Here is a 20,568-nt window from a genome sequence, read left to right as displayed (position 1 = left end):
TCACACAAAGAAATAGATTACTAAAAGAGGAGGGATGATTGCAGTAATTAAGATCACAAAAGGCATGACAGAAGTGTATGTGTGCTGCTGTTATTCACTGTCTCATAATAAAAGAACTAGAACTCTGCAAAAGAACTAAAAGGCATTAAATAAAATTATCATTTCCCCAAAGCATGGGTTCAAGTAATGACAGTTTCTTGTTCCTGTTAAAGATACCACATTTGTCTGCAGAGATCCTGGAAATGCAAGGCCCTGGGATGGAGAGAGAAAAGTGTTGCAATATACTTGCCTTGTTCTTACTTTTTTCAATCCCAGCCAGTTCCTCATAGTTTGACTTGTCAGGGAAAGAATTATAGGATAGGAAGACCTTTAGACTACTCAGTATGCCTGTTTTATAAGATGTTCTACAGTTTGATAAAATAGTGTTTTCTGTTACAATTTTACTTAAGCCATCATAAAGAGGTTTTAATGTATTTATTTATTAAATAAGATCACATAAATATTTGCTATTTGCTCTCTAGAGATGACTGAAAACAATACATAATGTTAGTTTAACCACATTAGGTATACTTTGAATTATTAATTTTTTGAAGTGGTACTCTTTCATTACAGAATTTGTTCAGAGCATAAAATATTTCTTGATTTTAATATTTGTGTTTTGTGTAGAATTCTGCTGTGATTAGTTCAAGTTTGGATTGGTTTGGAACAAGTGAAAGCAAAGATGGCTTTTTTCTTCACACTGACAGGAATTAGCAAGTGTTTTTTATGCGTTTTAGTGGAAGTGAGGAATAATCCTTGCCAACTATGCTAAGAAGAATAGAGGATAGGGAAAAAAGGTTATATTGTATTCTTAATTAGCTATTAGTTGTTAGCTATAGCTGTTAACTGTTATATTTAATACATTTTATGTTGTGCATTCTTTCCCAGCACTAAAATGCACTGCCTAGGAGAGCAGTTTGTACTAGCAGTTTGCACTCTGCTAGTGTAAATACATCTTAACTCAAAAGTTAAGTTTGCCTGGTGTTCAGTCCGTTTATTTGATACCTCACAGAAATTCTGTTTGCTCTAAAAATAATAATTTGTGATTGATAATAGATGGTAGATGTATCAGTTGGCTTCATCACTGTCAATGAGTTGATAGGGAAGAAAGAAGGACAACCATGTACAGTGTTTTTCCTGCCTAATGCCTGTGATTACTATTTCGTACACCTCATACCAGTGACAGATAACTCTGTGCCCATTCCAAATTTGGACATAAACACAAGTTCACTTTGATCCTGGAGCATTTATAGGCAATATTTTTTAGGCAATACAGAGTTGTGGAGACCCTTTAAAAGCTGACATTTTAATTTAATGAAGGACAAAAGAGGAACCATGAAAGCACTCAAAGTGATGTGTGAGAATAATAAGCAAGAAAAAGTGATCATATTTTAATTAGTTCAGGAGCTTTGGTGAATATATACTTACTGAGTAGATAAAGTTGAATGTTTGAAATGGCATCAGAAAAAATCAGAGATAACAACCATTACACATCTAATCAAGAATTAAAGGAAGGAATTTTTAACAGTTCATAAGCATTTTCTTTTTATTTCAAATAACTTCTTTCTGGTTAACTTTTTAATAACCCTACTTTGTGGAAATTTATTTTCAATTTTATATTGAACAAGTATGAAGGCTTTTTAGACAGGTCTTTCCGTGAAGTCTTGGCTAACTTCCTAAAAACTGGTTAAGTACTGTCAGCATCAGAAAACTTTCAGTTCAGAAAAACTGTGTCAGCTTTCTAAAGATACAATCTTGTACTTTGGATTTTTCATTATCTGGAGGAACATTTCTTTTGTTTGCTCAGATGGGAGATAGGAATTTTGGGCACTGACACTAGCTAAATGTTTCCAGATTTGCAAATAAACTGGAAGTTTTGTGTAAATGCACAGAGCCATGTCTTACAGAGGGGTATGGTGAGGCATGCCTATTATGTGTATTCCCTCTGATCTCTGCTGTCACACTGTCCCTGTCTTAAGAGAGGTAGGGCCAATTCATGATTTTTAAGAAAGTATTTACATTACTATTATCTACTGTTATCACTAACACTGGCTTAAAACATTAAAGCTTTAAGCACTGAAAGGGTCTTAGCAATAGTACAAGACTCTGCAAAGTTTTTTGTTAAATCATCATTCCTATTAAACATTATATTTTGAAAAAATACAGGTCATAAAATAAGAATCTAGAGAGAATTAAGCAGCATTCACAGCAAAGACAAGAAACAATATGACATATTTTTTTAATGCTATTCTATACTTATTCAGTCATCTCTTATTATATAATAAGTCTACCTATAAATATCAATAGTGTTTGTCTCTCTATATATTGTGAGGTAGCAATCTGTACAAACAGAGCATAAAGGGATGTAAGTACTTAGGGAAGAATGAAACTAGAGGGAGCCGATGCCATTACAGCAATATGACACAAACAGGGGAAGGCTTTTGTGATGATAACTTAGCAAGAGTTGCTGGCAGCTGAAATACAGTATTTGGTCATCTGGGAAAATGACAAATACAATATGATGTACAGAAATGTTCAGTGGTAAAATGTAGGAACAGCAGGAGAGAGGTGAATGATGTTGATGAGGTTAGATAGAATGGAAGAGAAACAGAGAGTAGATTAAAAATAAGAGTAAAACTCATTGGTTTAGAATATTCTGAATACTTTTAATTTTTTTTTTCATATAGATTATTGATGAACATACCACAGAAAGTTAAATACCTCAAGTTGCTGTTTGAAATTCCTTGGTTTTCATTGTCTGCATTGTCATGGCAAAGAGAGAAATTGTCTACGTTAAATTCACTGTTAAGATACAATTTATTTAAAAGGAAACGTGAACAAAAGTCATTACAACTCCCCCTCTTAAAGGCAAATGTATGAAAATTACCATAACTGTAATTTGTATGTCATCAATATACATGTACAAGTCTTACCTTTAAAATCAAAGCAACACATTTTAAAGTCTAGAATGTATGCAACCTATGCATTTAGATCTTTATGACATGCATGAGACCATGCAGCTTCATTCCTCAATATCAGTCCTCAGGCTGTTACATAATATTCTGACTGGTACTTTCTGTGTTATGATTTGGAGGAAGAAAGGAAAAGCAAACAGGTAATTCACCTAGTTACTTAAAAAAAAAAGATCTGATTGCTGACTATCTTCCAAAATTCTTTCAAGTCTTCCAAAGTCAAGTGACTTTTATACTGTGACATGTGGATTAATTACTCCCATTTTAGTACATATCCTAGCAGTTATGCTAGCCAAGTGGCCTCTATTTGTGAGTATTGATAATTAGAGAATCATCACAGATTCTTATGCTTTCTGTGATAATAATCACAGGCTGAGCATGTTTTCTAAGGTCATTATGCCCTCCCACAGTCCTTTCATTTCTTGATTCCTTTATTTTCAGGAAACTAAACAGCCCAAGACAGAAATTATGAGTTGTTCTACTTTTTATTTGAATTTGTGAGAGGAACTGGACATAGTAGTTGTTGAATAGTTCTCATAAAATTGGTAAATATATTTCTTATTAAATAAATGAGTGAGATATTTAGTTATTATACAAATGTAAAATGTGTATGCATGCATTTAATGTGGCTTTATGGATTTTGGCCTTAATTGTCAAACTTCTTCATTTTCTTTTCCCACAATCTGCTTATTTTTCACAATATACAAGCTAACTTCATGGTCTCATATTTTAATTGGTAAAAGCTGAATCATTTAGCTATAAAATAGTAAGAAGTAACTGTCTTCAGACTTTTTATTTCTTTATTTGCTTAGTATTCTGAACATCATTGTTAACATCATTGGTAAAGAGGTGCTATATTTTTTCTTAGAATTCAAACTAATAATAGGAATGTGCAAAAAACTTCACTTATAAATAATTCTCACTGATAACTAACAAGCTGTATTTGAATGGAAAACGATCTTATATTTATTTCCACTCTAGAGTAAAACCATCAAATTTCTTTGTCAAGTGAAAATAATTGTAATTGTGATGGAATGCAATTTACAGTATTTCACAGAGGAAAAAGTTCAAATGACAAGTTGGCACTCTGTCCTAAAGGCCTGAGAGATGTTAATTTAAGGGATCGACCTAAAATGATCCAAAGAAATGCTAAATTCAAGTATGCCTTTTATGTATTGATTTGTAATTAATATCCTTAAATTCTGGTTTTATTTTGTTTACACACCTCTGTAGAAAAACTCTGAGATTAGCTACCAAAAATTGTATTTATAATTTTGAAAATAATTTGGGAAGTTAGAGCTGTATGAAATAAGTATTTTTAAGAACTGTCATTGTTACAGGAACTTCTATTAATTGTTTTGGTTGGGGTTTTTTATCGTTCCCATTTTGTATATTTCTGGTTCATTTTGGTATATTCTCTTCTCAGATTCATTAAGAATTTATAAAGTTTTAAGAGAGGGGAAACTATTCTTAAGATATAAATGCCAATAGTTTTGCTAATACCAGACAGCAAGAAGCCTTGTTTGCCTGGTGCTTGATTCTGTAGGACTGAAGTTTTTACAAGACTTTTGTTTTGACAAATGAAATGTACATCGGTGACACTTCTACATTTTTGAATTTCTGCATAGTTTTGTCTGTAGCATGTTGCTCTTCTTTTCATGTTAAATACCTTATGAAAGTCACAAAGCAGACATCTAGCTGTAACAGTGGTTCCCAACTCTGCCTTATGGAATCAAGTCTTGTGTCCCATATGAAAGGCCTCAGAACATGGCATTTTCAGATTTTCACAGTAACTGATTGCTTATCTAGACTCTTTTAGACTCTTTTAGATAGAGTTCTTTGACACCTTTAAAAAGCAGTTACTGTGTGTTCCTCTCTAAATTGCCTGCATGCAACTGACTTGTTCATGTGCAGAGGCCGTCTGTATCATAGGCACAGTGAGTTCAATAAATCACATTTTAAGCATGCACAAATTACTGCTTAAAAACAATTAACCTCCCTGAGACTGTGATAGAATTCAGCACTTAAACCAAAAGACCAGCAAAAGTCTGTAACTGCTAAGACAGGCAACATAGTGAATGTAAAAATGGTTTCAGGTAAGGAAAGTAAATTTTTACACCTTAAGTACATTTTACATCCAGGTTTTCTAAAGCCCAACAGCTGTCAGAAAGTAGGAGTTGGATTTGGGGGATGGAAAAGAAAAGGAGAGATGTTTAGGCTATCATGTAAGTTTAGTCATGGGTATAAGGTGCTGGCAGCCAGTGAGAGCCCACAGGTAAAATCAAAAGGGCAAGAGCAGAGAAATATGCAAAGGAAGCAGAGAGAAAGTGAGAGGAAGATAAGAGCAGGATAATGAGGGAGGTGTGGAAAGATGATTTTGCTGTGGAAAAGGCCTTGGAAGGTGATAGTAGAAATTTTAACATAGGAAAGCTGAATGTTCTGGTATGCATCCTGGAGAAAGAAGAGTTTGTAATTTCATATGTCTCTCTCTAGAAAAAAGGATTTCTGTGACAATAGGTGTGTGGAGCAGAAATACTAAGGCAAGAGGGTGGTGAGGTTCAAGCTTTTCATGTAGAAGAAGTGGATCACTGGATCTGAGAAGGATAGTGTCTGTATTGAATGGCCTTAGATTGGGGAAGAACTGGATACTTTGTGAACTTGAGTTATAGTGGAGAGCTTGAGACTGAGTTAGAGCTTGGGGCACAAGATGAGAAGTCAATGGGACATGCCTACAGTCATTCACACAGGATAAGTACTGTTCTCTCATAAACCTTTCTGGCAATGTATGATTTTTCTTTCTTGGAAATACAAATCTCACAGCTCATCTTAACTAGAAAATCTTGCAATTTAGCTATTATGTTAGCATAACCAAAATATAATGCCTCTTGATGTGTGTATGGGAGAAAGCTGGCATTTATGCAAGAAGTTTGGGATGATACCTCATTTGTCAAAGCATGAAAGCAACATAGAAACACCTGAATACTTGAAAAATTATAGAATACTTGGAAATTTTGATTTTTTTTCCTCCATGCTGTCATCAAGTCTGCAGGTGACAACAAATTGGCAGACTCAGTGGTGGGGCTGCTATTCAGAGAGAATAAGAAGTTGGAGAAATGCAGGTGCTCCATCATACAAAGACCCTTTTGCCAGGCACCTAAAAAGGAAAACAGACCCAAGTAGGAGATGGAAAATACAGTGTAAAAGACCACATAGCAAGTCAAATTCTGACCTTGTCAGAATGACACAGTGGTCTGTGTAGTTCAGAACATTCATATGTGATTTGAGAAAGTGATACATATATAGCTGGTAACATTTATAGTGATATTAAATTATTCACTTCACTAATGATAGTAAATATGAACTTGTCAGCTAACAGTTCTTTTGATCAGTGACCTAGAGGAAGTAACAGAATACATTTTCATCAGGCCTGCAGAGAACAGCAAAGTTAAGGACAGATTGATAGACTCAGCACATGGGCATCCTGATGGAGAGCAAGCTGTGCGTGAGCTGGAAGTGTGCCCTGCCAGCAAAGAAGGCCAGCAGCATCCTGGGCTTTGTGAACAGGAGTATGATGTATGAAAACCTGTAGATGAAGCTTTTATCCTTTTATCCCCTACTGCTCAACACACCACATCTAAAATCCTGCAGTTTTGCCTGCCTCCCCTGTACAGGGGAGACAGAAGTAGACTGGACCAAGTTTAGCAGAGCGACCCAGGTTAAGCTGGGATGCTCAGAGGCCTGGAGAACCTGACTTGGAAGGAGAGGCTGAGAGAACTGGCTTCTTCAATCCGGGGAAGGGTAGGCTCTGGGGAGGATCTCCAGTCAACCTTATCATACCTATAAGGAGACCACCAGGAGGACAGACCACCTGTTCACGGTGGTGTGTGGCAAGAGGATGAACATTAAGGCATATGAAAAGTTCAGATTGCAAGTAAAGAATACACTTTCACTATGAGGGACAGTCAGATGGTGGAGCAGGTGTACACAGAGGCATTATGCACCACCACAATGCATAATATTCACTGTGATGTGCTGTAAATTAGCTATTGCCATTTTAAAAAAAGACATTTTTTTATTTTATACTGGATAATACTGGGATTAATTTTCTGAAATTTATATTATATTGGATATATATTTATATTATATTGGATATATATATGTATTCTGAAATCTATATTATATTGGATAATACTGGGATGGATTATTTTTCTGAAAACATTTCATGCACAGCCACAGTAAAAAGGTAAGTAAGAATCATAACAAAACGTTATGTCATTTTCTAGATTTGTGGTGATTGCACAACTCAAATTTTGCATATAATGACTACATCATCTCAGAGAAAGATAAAGGAGGGTGAAGCATAATGTGGAAAGGATAGTCTGAAGTTTTGAAGCTTTTTCCATACAAAGGAAATTCAAAAGTTCTTTTGTTTGGAAAGCATATTAGAGAAAGCAGATACAAGAGGTCTGTAAAATTATGAATGGCATAAATATGTCATAGGAAAGATTATTCACTGTCTCCCAGAGGCATTCTTGCATTAGCAATTATATCAGCTATAATAGAGCACAAAAATTGGTGCTGTGAGGTCAGATGTCCACATTTGCATGTGAGACAACTTGCAGTCCCAAGGGCTAACTGCCTGTTAGTGGTTGAAGCATATTACTGGAACACTTCTGAGCTCTTAGAGCTCATCTTCTGTTTCTAGTTTTACCTGAGAGGAAAACAATTTATTTACTCCATCAAGGGACACAAAGTGCAGTAAATGGAGTCAATGTGAGATCTGGTTCAAAAGCATGCAGAGACACATGCAATGCTGTTTTAAAACATTGTTCTGAAAACAGCTTCCAAAGACCTAGCGCACTAAGCTGGCAGGTGCTGCAAGGGCACATATGGGAAGGTCTCAGTCTGTACTTGTATTTTTTCTCACAGTCTTTCAATAGCTCTTCTTATCCACTGCAGAAAGAAGAGACTGTGCCAAAATTATGTACTTTGGTATATCTGATAACCTCAGAACACTTGTTCATACATAATTTAATTTTACATGAGCACTTATAATGTAAATGGCTATTGTATCTTGCATATTATTCATTTGGGGACATTTTTAGAGTAAAATTTTCTATCTGATACCTTCTATTTTCAAGTTTAAAAAAAAGTAGGTCAATTTATAAAATTGGGAGGATATTTTAATTTTTATGTAGCTTTTTTTTTTGTAGTTTTATTTTGTGTTTTGCTAGCTCTTCAACAGAAGGTTGCAAAGTGCAACAGATGTGCCTACTCATGCGTACTGAAAATCCTTTTTGGTTTGCACACTTTGTTGCATATAAAAGTGTGATTTGCACACAACATTGTTTTTGTTATCTAGTAACAGGTTCCCACTAACAGTCTGCCAGGCTCTGCCAGCATTGTGCATGCATATTCATTTGATTTGAGTAGAAGTTCTTGTTCAGAGTATAGCAACACAGGCATGTGCAAGAAAGTTAAATAAAATATAATTTTTCACAAATACATGCCCGTGCATTAATTATTTGGGGACTGTATTATTTGGGGATTGAAGTCATGTATGATAGGATTTTTTTTAAGAAGTAGAAAATACATTAGAAGGTGTTTGATGTTCCCTCAGGTCTTCTGTTTCATAATTCAAACCCTATTCTACGTTGCTGTTCACTTTTTGAGGGACTATACAGCTCTCAGTTTTTATCTGCAGATGGTTAAGCAACATGGTTTACTTCCACTCTATCTGGAGATACAGAAGGTTATTTTTATTGTCAGAATTTATTAAAGAATAGAGAATGCATCATACAAATTGCTAATTACATGAAAATAAAGCAAAAATCCAGAGTACAACTGTCCTTTATCAGAATGGGACAGATTTTCTGCCTTTGCACCACAGCTCCCAGGCTCTTTTTTGTGTCACAGCCTACTGTCAGACACAGCTGCACAGACTCTTCCCTAACCTTATGTCTTGACATAGGGAAGAGGTATGCTTCTACATTACCTTTCCTGCTACATGGAGAAGTCTGGGAAACAATGAAGAGGACAGAGTTTTTGGCAGGACCCCACACTTAGGCCATCTTGGAGACACGGGATTTTTACTTCCACTTGATTTGTTTTCATCTGCCTATATATTTTTAAGGTGTTATCAGCATACAAACAGTGATTTAAGAATTGAATTTTAACCTGATATGCATTATAATAAACATAATGAACATCATATTAGAGCAAGCATAATTTATTTAGAAGACAGTTTTGAAAAAGAATCTCAGATCCTAGAAACAGGAATTCAAATGTGTAACACCTGTTGAACTATGTATTTATGTACAAATGTGAATATTTTTGATTACTGAAGAATTCAGATGAGTAGACTTAGGGAACCCAGTTTAGCTAATTACTAAAGAGATTCATTACAGTATATGGAGGCTTTCACTTCTAGATCACTGAGTCAAACTCAGTGAAAGAAGGCACCGAAAGAGAGTTGTACATAGATCTGGATAACATAAGCAGATATCATTACTTTATTATGGTGGAGAATTCCAAATCCAAACAAACAAACATTATTTTCTAGACATGGAACACAATTACTTTTTAAGGAACACAGTGTTCCTTTTTAAATCTTACAAAATAAATTCCAAAGATATCTTCTTGTCCCACAGAGTGATGAAACTTAGCAGTGAGGTGTGAGATTTCCTGCTTCTATTTGTCTTTTTGATAACTGGAGGAAGGAGTGTTAACCTTTTTTTGCTAGTCAATCTGGTTCCTTTTAAAAATATTTTTATCTCCTAGTCTGTTTTTTCAGCAGGTTTTCAAAGGCACCCAAATACTGTAACAAGGAGGCATTTCCCACATGCTGCTCACAGGATGGACTATATGGACTTCGAGGATGATAGCCGTGGATGGTGGTTTGATATGGACATGGTGATCATCTACATTTATTCAGTCAACTGGATAATAGGATTTATTGTTTTCTGTTTCCTTTGTTATTTCTTTTTCCCTCTTTAGGCTGTAGAAGTAACAGTTAAGGAAAATGACAGTCATGTGAACAAAAAAATTGTGAATAGAAAAATATTGAAAAAAGGTAAAATGTTTGATACTGCATTTTTATCATTCAGAATTGGAATAGACTTCATCAAGCATGCTGTGAAGCTGTTCAATACTTCTGCTATATAACAAAGTACTTGAGTTTGGTTACAAATGTAATGTAAAATCCATATCATAGTTCATTCAGTGGGAGTTTTGCCTTTGGGAGATTTTGATGGGAAAAGAATCTACCCCTAATTTATAAAATTATTACTCTGTAGAAGTACTCCTAGTTTTGAGGGGCGGATCTGTGTACTACAGAAGAATGTAATTTATAGAGTCATTTAGGAGTTTGACTCTGTGTTGACACACTTCGCTCACTCATTGGTGCTTCAATTCCTCATACATAAAAGCTATAAAGAAGCTTCCCATTTTCACTCAGATATTTTGGGAGCAGGAGCAATGCTGTACCATGCATTATATAGATATTCATCAGAGCTATTTCAGTGCCATGATCCAAATCCTGGAAGATTTTGACAACTGATAGACCTGTCAGCATTCCACTGTGATATTTTGAGCCTATTAACCAAAAATAAAAATTACACTGCAGTGTGCTGCCAGTTCATCTTTTCATTAAATAGCAATCAAAAGGAATCAACTAACAACCACAAGTTCTGCACAATAAGAGGACCATTTTTGTGCAGATTCCCAGTGTAGCACCATAAATTTTTTACCCATTCATATGAGTGTGTTTGGATCCAGCAAGACTAATGGAGGGCAACCAGCAGGCCTGCCAGCTATGATGCTGTGAGACACTGACCCAAATAAATACTGGAGACAGAAGCATTCTCCAGAGGAAGAAATCAGTATCATTATTAAATTGCTGTAAAAATTGAGGATACTTTTAAATGTGGGCTTTCCGGGACTTTATGTCTCATGGGAGCGTACATAACAGGGCACAGTATTTATTTGCACCTTTCTTATGAAATGATTCTAAAGCGCTTTATAGTTATTCTGTATATAGATTGATGAGTTACAGTACCAAACTGCAGCCAGTTCAACAATCATTCCAGACTTGCTGCTTTACACAGTATTTCCAAGTGAAAGTGAAAGAGCATCTATTAAATTATAGTAAAAGATACTAGAAATTAATATGGAAATTGGGTTCTGAAGAATGGCACAAGGTAGTTTACAGCTTTACTTTCCAGGGAGGTACAAGGAAGTTTTTATTTCTAGTGGCATGAATCTTCAAAGTACACTGTATTTTCATCTAGAATAGCATGTGAGTGTACATATATTGTCCCTCTTGTATCAGAATTTGTGTGGGAGACCTGTGGTTTTTCAGTAGGTGGTGTACTCCCCTGTTCTAGCAGAGAACAAGGAAAAATGTGTTGTGAAAGGTGCCATCTGCCAAATGTGATGGAATGAAATCAGGGTTTTATTAAGCATGATCTTACATTCCTTCACTGCAGCACCTCCAGCATGGTCAGCCTCTTACAGATTATGAAGGGATCAGGACCAGAAACTTTCACTTAATCTGAAAATCAGCAGTAAATCAACTGCTAATACTTAATTTTCTAACAAGCTGCATTAAAAAATCTTTTCAAGAACATATAAGTAGAATTAAAAGTTACAAGTATAACTACAATGATTAGACAAAATAATGTCATCTTTTTTAATATATGCAAATTTAAAGAGAGGTAAGAACTGAAATTCACCATCACCACATACTTGTGGCTTTGACAAAAATGCATTTTTGTAATAAGAATAATCCACTCAGTTACTTTCCTAAAAGTGACTGGCTCTATTATTAGTGGCATTAAGCATAATGTTTTAAAACCTTTAAGGCTGTAATAAAACATTTGGTAGAAGTATTTAAAAAACTAGGGGGTTTAAGTCATAGACTCCTGTTTGGCTACATGAAGATGTGTGGGTGTGTATGCTAAAATATTATCCATAAATTTAAACAGCTCTCTCATATATGCCAGGACTGCCATTCTAACTGCAATTTTTGTTTGGCTTTCTAAATTTCTGAAATTACTGCTCATATGTCAGAAAAGGGAAGGACCAACTCCCTGTTAAGAAAAAATTGCTTCTATCTTTTGATCTCAAAAAACATAAAATAAAAAAATTGTCATGAAAAATTACTTTAAATGACATAGTCTAAAATTCCAGTAATAATGTTATTTAAATTTTTTAATCAGGATGTCTGGGAAAGAAATATCTTTCAGTAAGTATTCAAAAATATATAGAGACATAAGAAATGTAATATAGAAGCTAACTAGTTATATAAGAAAAAGTTACATCTTGTTTAATAGCATGCTGCCATGGTTTTATTTGAAAATGGGCCACAAAGAAGAGTAAAAATGCAATCTAATATTGGCCTCTTTTGTACATTTTTGACAAGAATTGATGACTGAGAGAGACATTTTTCTAAAGTTAGTAGGACTCACAATTTTGCAGGACATTTCTAATCGTTTAACTCTACCTTTCTTCAAGGCCTAAACTGTTTATTGAGCAATATTGTTTTATTTTATATGGGTTGTTATTAATTCCAGAGAAAGATTATTCTTAAATTATTAAAAATGTACATTATGAAGACTACTCCAAGAAATAGATCCTCCATAGGAAAACACCTGAGAGGTATAGAGTGGAGATACGCATTTTTGTCATATATTGGGTTTTTTGGAGATACATACTTTTGTAAAAATGCAGAAACAGTTTAAAGGCTCAAATTTGGTTTTCCTTGAAGTCTGCTGTAAAATGCTGTTAATATCTCTTGGAGCAAGAGCAGACCCTTTGTAGGCTGTTTTCTGGTTAAATTTATCCTGATCAACAAGCTTGTATTTCTTAATACCATAGTATTAAAATGTTTACAATAGAATGTGAGTTGTTTTTAGTATTTTGCAGTCATTTCACTAGATTTTGCATGGTGGAATTATTTTTTTTTCATTCATTGTATTCTGTGATATCGCTTTTGTTTCTGCTTGGGGTGCAGCAAAGATTTGCTGATTTCTGTACTACTGGGATTAACTTATTTTATATTAGCAGCCTTTTATTTGTTTCAGTACTTTCCAGTCAGCTTTTGTCAGAAATCACCTGGGGGCATGATCTGGATCTTAACATATTCTGATAATGAAGGATTTTCAGTACCAGTGCAGTTAGTCAAGACCATTTAGCTGTTGAAGACAGCAGAAATCCAGGACAAGACTTAGGTATCACTTTTACAGGCAAGGGAACTACATGCCTACTCAGAAGTGTGTGAGTTTTTTTGCCAACCAGTGGGTATGTTTGTAGCTCTCTTACTTGCCAAAGGTTCAGTCGTCTTGCTTCTCTCATGAGACAAGTCTAAAAAAAATATCCAAAACAATAGCTGCTCAGGGAGCAGCTGCTGTGAAGCACAACAGAGTTTTTCATGGCTTGTGCCTGCCTACAGAATCTCAGACCCAAGTTAAGCTTTTTCCAGTATTCTACATACACACCTCGGGTTTTTATCACATGTCAACAACAGCCTCAGTTAGTGATACTGAGATGGAAGAGAAGGAAGAACCAGTGTTTAGTTGTGTTTTTGTCATTTTTAGAGAAAATTATTGCTGATAACATGAAAGTCTGGGAGTAAGATTATCTATTGTAGCTATCATCTGACAAGTAACTGTCTTCATGTTGTGTAGTGTTGCTTTTGTGGATGTGTTTTCAGCATCTTTTGTTTTTTGCAATCCTGGCAGCATTATAACTATGAGATGTGCACTCTCCTCTGGGGAATTCCAGGTCACAGATGAAGAGGAAAAAAAAAGGTAGGACATCAAGAGCATCTGCTGGTGTTCAGCCCCATACCCAGGGAGAGGCTGGGAGGAAAGATGCTTTGGATTGCTCTGGATCTCGACCAAGACACCAAGCTATCCTCAGAGATGCCTTTTATTTAGCAAAAAGTTCTAAGGTAGTCAGTAATAGTATAAGGACTTAAAGATCACAGTTTTCTGTCTCAAACACAGTTACCACAGAAAGACTTTGCCATGAGATAAGCACAGAATGGAGTGACAGAATGGCCTAACTAGGCCTGCAAGGTCTAGTTTGTCGCTCTGTTCTTTCAAAAGTTTTAAAATTCTTCTAAAAGTTTTCTATACCTTCTAATGTTTACATATTTCTACTAGAGTTTCTCACACATGTTCATGTAAATAGTAATTGTTTTATATTCTTTGTAGAAAGAGAAAATTGATAAACTGTTAGTTTGACCAGTGTGGTTGGAGAGGTAGCAATTCCATCCTCCAATCCACTGTCACTTTTAAAATTCTATATATTACAAGATCAGAAATAAACTTCCTCTCTTTTCCCTCTTTTACATCTAGTGCGTAAATTATTTCGTGTCGTAGTACAAGATCTGAAAGAACAGGGTGACACTAGCTAGCACATCCTGGGTAATCCAGACAAAAATTCACACTGCGACAAAGCGTGTAAAGTGCTGCTCATATGCTTATCACTGGTCAAACAAAGATCCTGATCAACAGGTTATGGGACAATTGGCATCTTCAACCACCAGATCCTGCCCCGCAAAATATGCTTCTGTGGATACCTGAAACTTGGGCTGTGAATTAAGACACCATGAGGAATACATGAGACAAGGTAAAGGTGGTACTATTGTCTGAGTGTTATCTCAGGCCTAGGGGGAGGTAAACAAAGCTGGAGAATAAGAATGTATCAGTGATAATGGCTGAATTTATGGGCCACAAGGAAAGCCAACTTACCAACTGTGCTGAAGTCAGCTCAGGCTGGGTAAGAGGTAATTCTGGCAGGCAGAGATTGTAGCCACCAACTCACAACCCAGAGGAAGACTGAGCATGGGACTAATTAGCATTAGAATTGAGGGAATCCAATAGAATAAGAGAACTGTGTAGCCAATGACCATTACTTCCTTTGCTTACAAAAATCTATAAATGGTGAAAAGCTTTGAATGACCTCAGAACTCCTACCACCGAGAACTCCTGGGTAAAGAAGAACCAAAAGGACACCTCTGGATCCATGGATGGTGACTATCTTCGGCTCTCTCTCTTTACTCTCTTTCACTCTCTCTCTCTCTCTCCCTCTCTCTTTCACTCTCATTTTATTGTTAAATACATTTGGTATATGGTCCCATTTGCACCTTAGTTCATGCCAAGGCTTCTCTCAGTAACAGGATCCTTAACAAACTGTGAGGTGGATTTAAAAGTGGCTTGAAGAGCAAGCTCATTATGCTGTGATTACTGGCACAAAGTCTACCTGGAGGCAAGTAGCTAGTGGTGTATGCCAGAGAACAAACCTGGGTCCTATTCTGTTCATCATCTTCATTAAAGACCTGGATTTTGGGGCAGAGCATACAATCAGCAAGCTGCAGAGGACAGAATAGGAAGAAATGGATAATACACCAGAAGGTTGTGCTGCTGTCCAGTGGAACTTTGGCTGGCTGGAGAAATGGACTGACAGGAACATCATGCTGTTCAACAAGAGCAATCTTGCACCTGGGAACAGTTCCCCCATGCCTCAATACATGCAGGAGGTAACCCAGCTGGAAAGCAGCTCTATACAAGAAAAGCTGGGAGTTCTGGTAGATTTCAAATTGAATATGAACCAGCAGTGCATCCTTGAGTCAAGAAGGCTAATGGTGTCCCAGATGCATTAGGCACAGTGTGGCCAGCAGGTCACAGAAGATGATCCTGCCACTCTGGTCAGCACTGATGAGGCCATCTTTGGGGGGCTGTGTCCAGTTCTGGGCTGCCCTGTACAAAAGGGACACAGAGTTATTAGTGATATGCCAGCAAAGGACCACTGAAATAATTAAGGGAATGAAGTCTCTCTCATATGAGTAATTCTGTGAAGTCATCACACAAGAATTGACTGGTTGAGGACTAGAATAAGTGAATTCGTCAATAAGAGGTAAATAAAACAGAAATATCTGAGGAGAACATAATGTTTTCCCTTAATAACAAAAGGCAGTACAATCCTGGAAAAACTTGGCCCACGTTTTTGTCCATTTCTGTACTTTTCTGTACATATCCATCTAGAATTAATTAAAATTTTCTTTTCTTTCACTGTTATCTTGATTCAATACAACCAGTCTCCCTTTGGTAACCAGTTAAATCTTTAAGGGGTTATTTTTCTTCCTACTGATTGAAAACTGTGGTTGTTGCAGTTCTCTGCAGTACTCAGAAGAGTACTAAGGAAAGAATCGCAGAAGGTTTTGTTATAGTATTTCCACATTAGTCATCTTAGTGTCAGAAATCCATATGCCAACTTTATATCTAAACTTATTATTTAAATGTTAAAGTCTAAAATCTAATTTTTACAGGTAAGAGTTTGAATTCAAATTTCAAACAGCACCTCCTAATTTTGTCTGCCTCAATTTGTCAATCCCAATATGAGACCTTCCTTCTAAAGTGACCTGATGCAGACTTGAAGATCACATTTCTCCAAAACTCATTCTTTAGGATTTCTTATGTGGGGATCCAAAGCCTTAAATATATGTATTTGTGATTTCAGCAGTGATCTAGATCCCAGCAGAATCAATGAGAATCACTACTGTAAAATCTAGTTTCTCATATACACCTGCAATTGGATTTGTGTCCTACAAACTTTTTCTATTATCGTAAAACATATTTTGTTGGCATTTCTGGAGTTTTCAGAATTTCTTATGAAAGCAAGTTCAAATTTTATATCTACTTACATTTGATTTCTCTATGACTGAAACTAAACTAAACCTCCTGAATCTTAAATGTATTAGGATTTCTTTGTTGCTGTGATATAATCCTGGAAAATAAATACTGTCTATATTAGCTTAATAAAATTACTTAGTTAAAAATAATCTATTTAATTTGATACCAAACACCTTCTTTGGTTGAAATATTTCTACATTTCTGATGAGGCACTAAAATGTAGACCTATTTGAAAGTATTTTCCACCATTACACTCTGGAAGTTTAATCATAAAATGTAATAATGCATAATTCAGGAAATTCAACTTTTCACTTGATCATAATTTTTACAGTTTTTTTATTGTTAAAAAAGGGTTCCTAAAAGAAGACTGAAGATTATGTATAAGCCCATATTTTGGTTTTATTAAAATTATTTTATCAAAGACAAATCCTACATGACAAACTTCATCTCTGAGGAACACTGCAGAAAATGTCCTGACTAAGCCGACAGATTTGATCAGGGGAACGCTTCTGGACAAGTCATCAGACTGACACTGGAAAAAAAATAGCTCGGGGCTTGCTTCTCAAGGAAGGACTCTCATCAGGGCAGAATTATGTAGGAGACCGAATGGATTTCCTTGTCCTTTAGTGCTGTTCTGGGCACTCTTTATTCTCCCCTAGCACTTTGGGGTCCTCAATTGAGCAGATGTCCTATAACAAGTCCTCAGGAGTTACACAGGGTATCTGATGGCACACACTGATTTTCCCTTTCTGCTACATTAAAAGATTCCCCAATATTTCCAGGTTTCTAAAGGTATTTTTGTTCACCTCTGACTGCTGGAATGTATACAAAGTAGGCAAGATGATGTACTATTATTTTTCATTTCTTCCTATCCTCTGGGGCTGCTTTTCTATTTCAATCAGTTGCTTTTGCTAAGGCATGACATACCCCTCTCCCAAAATTTTGAACTTATACTCAGGTGGGAATCTTAACCTGACTTATTCCACAGCCTTTAATGAAAGTTGTGGCATATATAAATGGAAGGAAAATATATATATGCATGACAAAGAGGAACAAAACTCCTTGTTGTACTAGATATAAATAAAATCTCAAGATCTTTTCAAAGGAACTTCTGTGTCCCTGTAAAAAAGATGCCAGGAGCCAGAGTATGGTTGGTTCTTGCAAGAAAGCAGCGATGAAGGTGTAAAATAGCAGATAAGCAAAGGACAGCAAAGCAACTGCTTCTGGGGAGGTACTGGATATCAATACTGGGTAGCAGTGCCAGATACTGGATGAATGCCCTTCAGCCTGGCTTAGTAAACCAAGATCAGTATTAACAGCACAAGATTATTTTACTGACCACTGCCTAGAAAATAACTGACTGTTCCCTCAGTTCTGTTTGCGGCTGGTAGGAACAGAAGAGTGGCTTAAGAGCCTGTTTGCTCATTGTGTCTGTGAAGATGAAATCCCTCAAGATCTTGGCTCAACCTGCCTAGACTTGTCGCTGCAGGCCCCCAGACGGGTAGTAATTGGCATTGAATCCATGATTGCAGAAGGCTGATCAATTGTTTTATTTTATCATCTTATAGTAACTATAATACTACAATTATTAAGAAACTCCGTAACCCTTACAGCCAGTCTGATACAGCTTTGACGTGATTCGTCAATTAATCTAAACACCATCCAGTGTCCAATTAAGAAATCACCCTTTGGTAAACAAATCTCCATTACACATTCCACATGTGCACAACAGTAGGTGCAAGTGGAGATAAGAATTGTTTCTCATTCTTTGATTTTCTCACAGCCTTCCCTGGGAAAATGCCTGGGAAAGTCTGTGCCTGCTCTCTGTGGCCAGAGAGCTGCTGCCACACAGACCTGATCTTCTTAAGGGCTCTTTACATATTGGTCCTTGGTCAGGAAAGTATGCTGCTTCATTCAGGATTGTTCATGATACATGGAAATGTTACTGAAAAGGCCGCACAGGACTGTTCAAAATTTAAAATTTATCTGTTAGCACTTCCTGTAATATTGTAGCAGCAGTCACTGTCCTGTATGCACTTATCTAACTAGTTCTTTAGTTTAAAAAATATTCTGGAACTCAATTCTACAGATACCTCTCTGATACTCAACAGCAGTGCTGCCTTCCCTCAGCCACATTTTTTATTGTCCACTCTACTTTACAATGTAATGAAAGACTCCTTCAGCTTCATGCCCTTGACATCTCAATACTAATTTAAAAACTAAATAAATTTGCTCCCAGGATTTCTAGATTTATGTTATAATAGTGATACAAATCATTATGCTGCTGTATAAGTGATGGCTTATTTAAATTTGCACTTTGGTTTTAGGTTGAGAAAACTGCAGTATATTCTGACTTTTCAGTAGATACCATTTTAACTTATTTAAAATCTATTTCATTTTCCATCAAAAATTTTCAATTTAGTTGAAGTGTTTCCACATTTCCATTAAATCATTAAAATGTAATCAGGCAATAACTTAAAAATACTCCATATGCAATATTTTATCCTCAAACAAGACAATGAAGCAGAGATTGTAAATGCCACCAATAAAAGGATAATGGTAAGTAATTTGATACTGATTAAAACATTAAAAATTAATTATTTCAAATCCTTTTTACTCTGTCATTCAAAAAAAAAAAAAAAGTGTTAAAATGCTAATCATGTAATATATTCCTCTGTTTCTGAGCTCAATAATGGAATTCAGACTGTGGAGGCAGGAAATCTCATGTAGCTTTTCTGTATTACCTGTATAAACTGAAGGATATTAGATATTGACAGAAAAAATTAGCTGACCATCCTGGTAAATTAAAATGGAAATGTAATGCTTAAAAAAATCCTATGTAATACCAATCTACCTAAAGGAACCCCTGGTTTGGGGGATAGAAACTCTCCATATAATCAGGCTGCTACCCAAGAAATATTGTTTAGACGTACATTCAAAGTGTGAAAATAACTGAAATTCTCAAAAAACGCTCCTTAATCCATGCAGTGTAAATCCTTGGGGAGATGGATGATTCCAGAATTCATTACCAGTGAAATCATGGCATCAAATGGTGACTGCAAGACATGTTCCAATGAGAAACATATGAGGTAAGAATGTGTTTGCCTTGCAGATGGCTCTAGATGGCTAATGTATGCATTTCAGCTGTCAGAAGTTAAACTAGTTCTAAAATAATTTGAATTATATTTCAGGGGAGGAAGAATATGCAAGTTTTCTTGTACATCTTATCAAGCAGAGAATGTATGTAAGAAGTTAATGTTACAGTCAGATTATATCCCTCTCTGGTTCCATCTTATAGAATTGGATTCCACTTTTTATCTTTTTTAAAATTTGGGAATTAAAAGAACATATAAGTTAATAAACAGCTCTATGGTCGCAGATTTTTCTAATGCTTATACTGCAATTTTACATGAACAGCAATTGCAAGACCTACAAAATCATCTGATAGTTTTCTATTACACTCACCTAGGAATCAAGCCTCACAAGCTAACTTTTATTTGTCATGTAGATTATGATTTAAATTCTAAACTACAAAAATGACATAATGGTATTAAACAGTCAAACTGTACTACTATTTTATCTCTAATTCTGCTTAAGACAGGAATATAGTATAATGGTAACAATAGTGTAAATAAAGACACCTTGCTCTTTCCCTGGCTATTATTCCTGAATTGTTTTATTTTCAAAGTAATTTGCAGGTCCAATTCTCATTATTTTTAATCTCTAAAAACAAATTGTTCAGTACTTCCATTTTTCATGCAGAGTCTAGTAGAATGTTCAATGTGCAAATCACTTGGGGCTTCTCAAGTTAAAGGCACTTACAAACACTGGGGAATATACAAATGCAGTACTACAGTGTT

The 20,568-nt window shown here is 35.7% G+C and overlaps 1 protein-coding gene across 5 annotated transcripts in view; it reads left to right on the top strand.

Moving 5' to 3' along the window:
- The window catches only part of RNF180 (ring finger protein 180), a 77,596-nt gene extending 57,524 nt beyond the window's left edge, over window positions 1-20,072 (top strand). The window contains exons 7-11 of one of the 5 annotated variants that reach the window (XM_053932032.1): window positions 9,808-9,923; window positions 13,751-13,819; window positions 14,531-14,645; window positions 19,697-19,797; window positions 19,900-20,072. In XM_053932032.1, coding sequence (XP_053788007.1) covers window positions 9,808-9,923; window positions 13,751-13,804 — 170 coding nt within the window. In that variant the 3' untranslated portion in view covers window positions 13,805-13,819; window positions 14,531-14,645; window positions 19,697-19,797; window positions 19,900-20,072. Of the gene's footprint in view, window positions 1-3,452; window positions 3,514-6,436; window positions 7,029-9,804; window positions 9,924-13,750; window positions 14,354-14,530; window positions 14,646-19,696; window positions 19,798-19,899 lie in introns of those variants that run through there. The other 4 variants (XM_053932030.1, XM_053932031.1, XM_053932034.1 and 1 more) reach the window with 4 other exon arrangements.
- The last annotated feature ends 496 nt before the right edge of the window (window positions 20,073-20,568 follow it).

Source organism: Vidua chalybeata, chromosome Z, assembly GCF_026979565.1.
Source record: "Vidua chalybeata isolate OUT-0048 chromosome Z, bVidCha1 merged haplotype, whole genome shotgun sequence".
In the NCBI taxonomy this organism is placed as follows: domain Eukaryota; kingdom Metazoa; phylum Chordata; class Aves; order Passeriformes; family Viduidae; genus Vidua; species Vidua chalybeata.
Note: the sequence above shows the minus strand (reverse complement) of the source record. Positions and strands in the feature narration are given on the sequence as shown.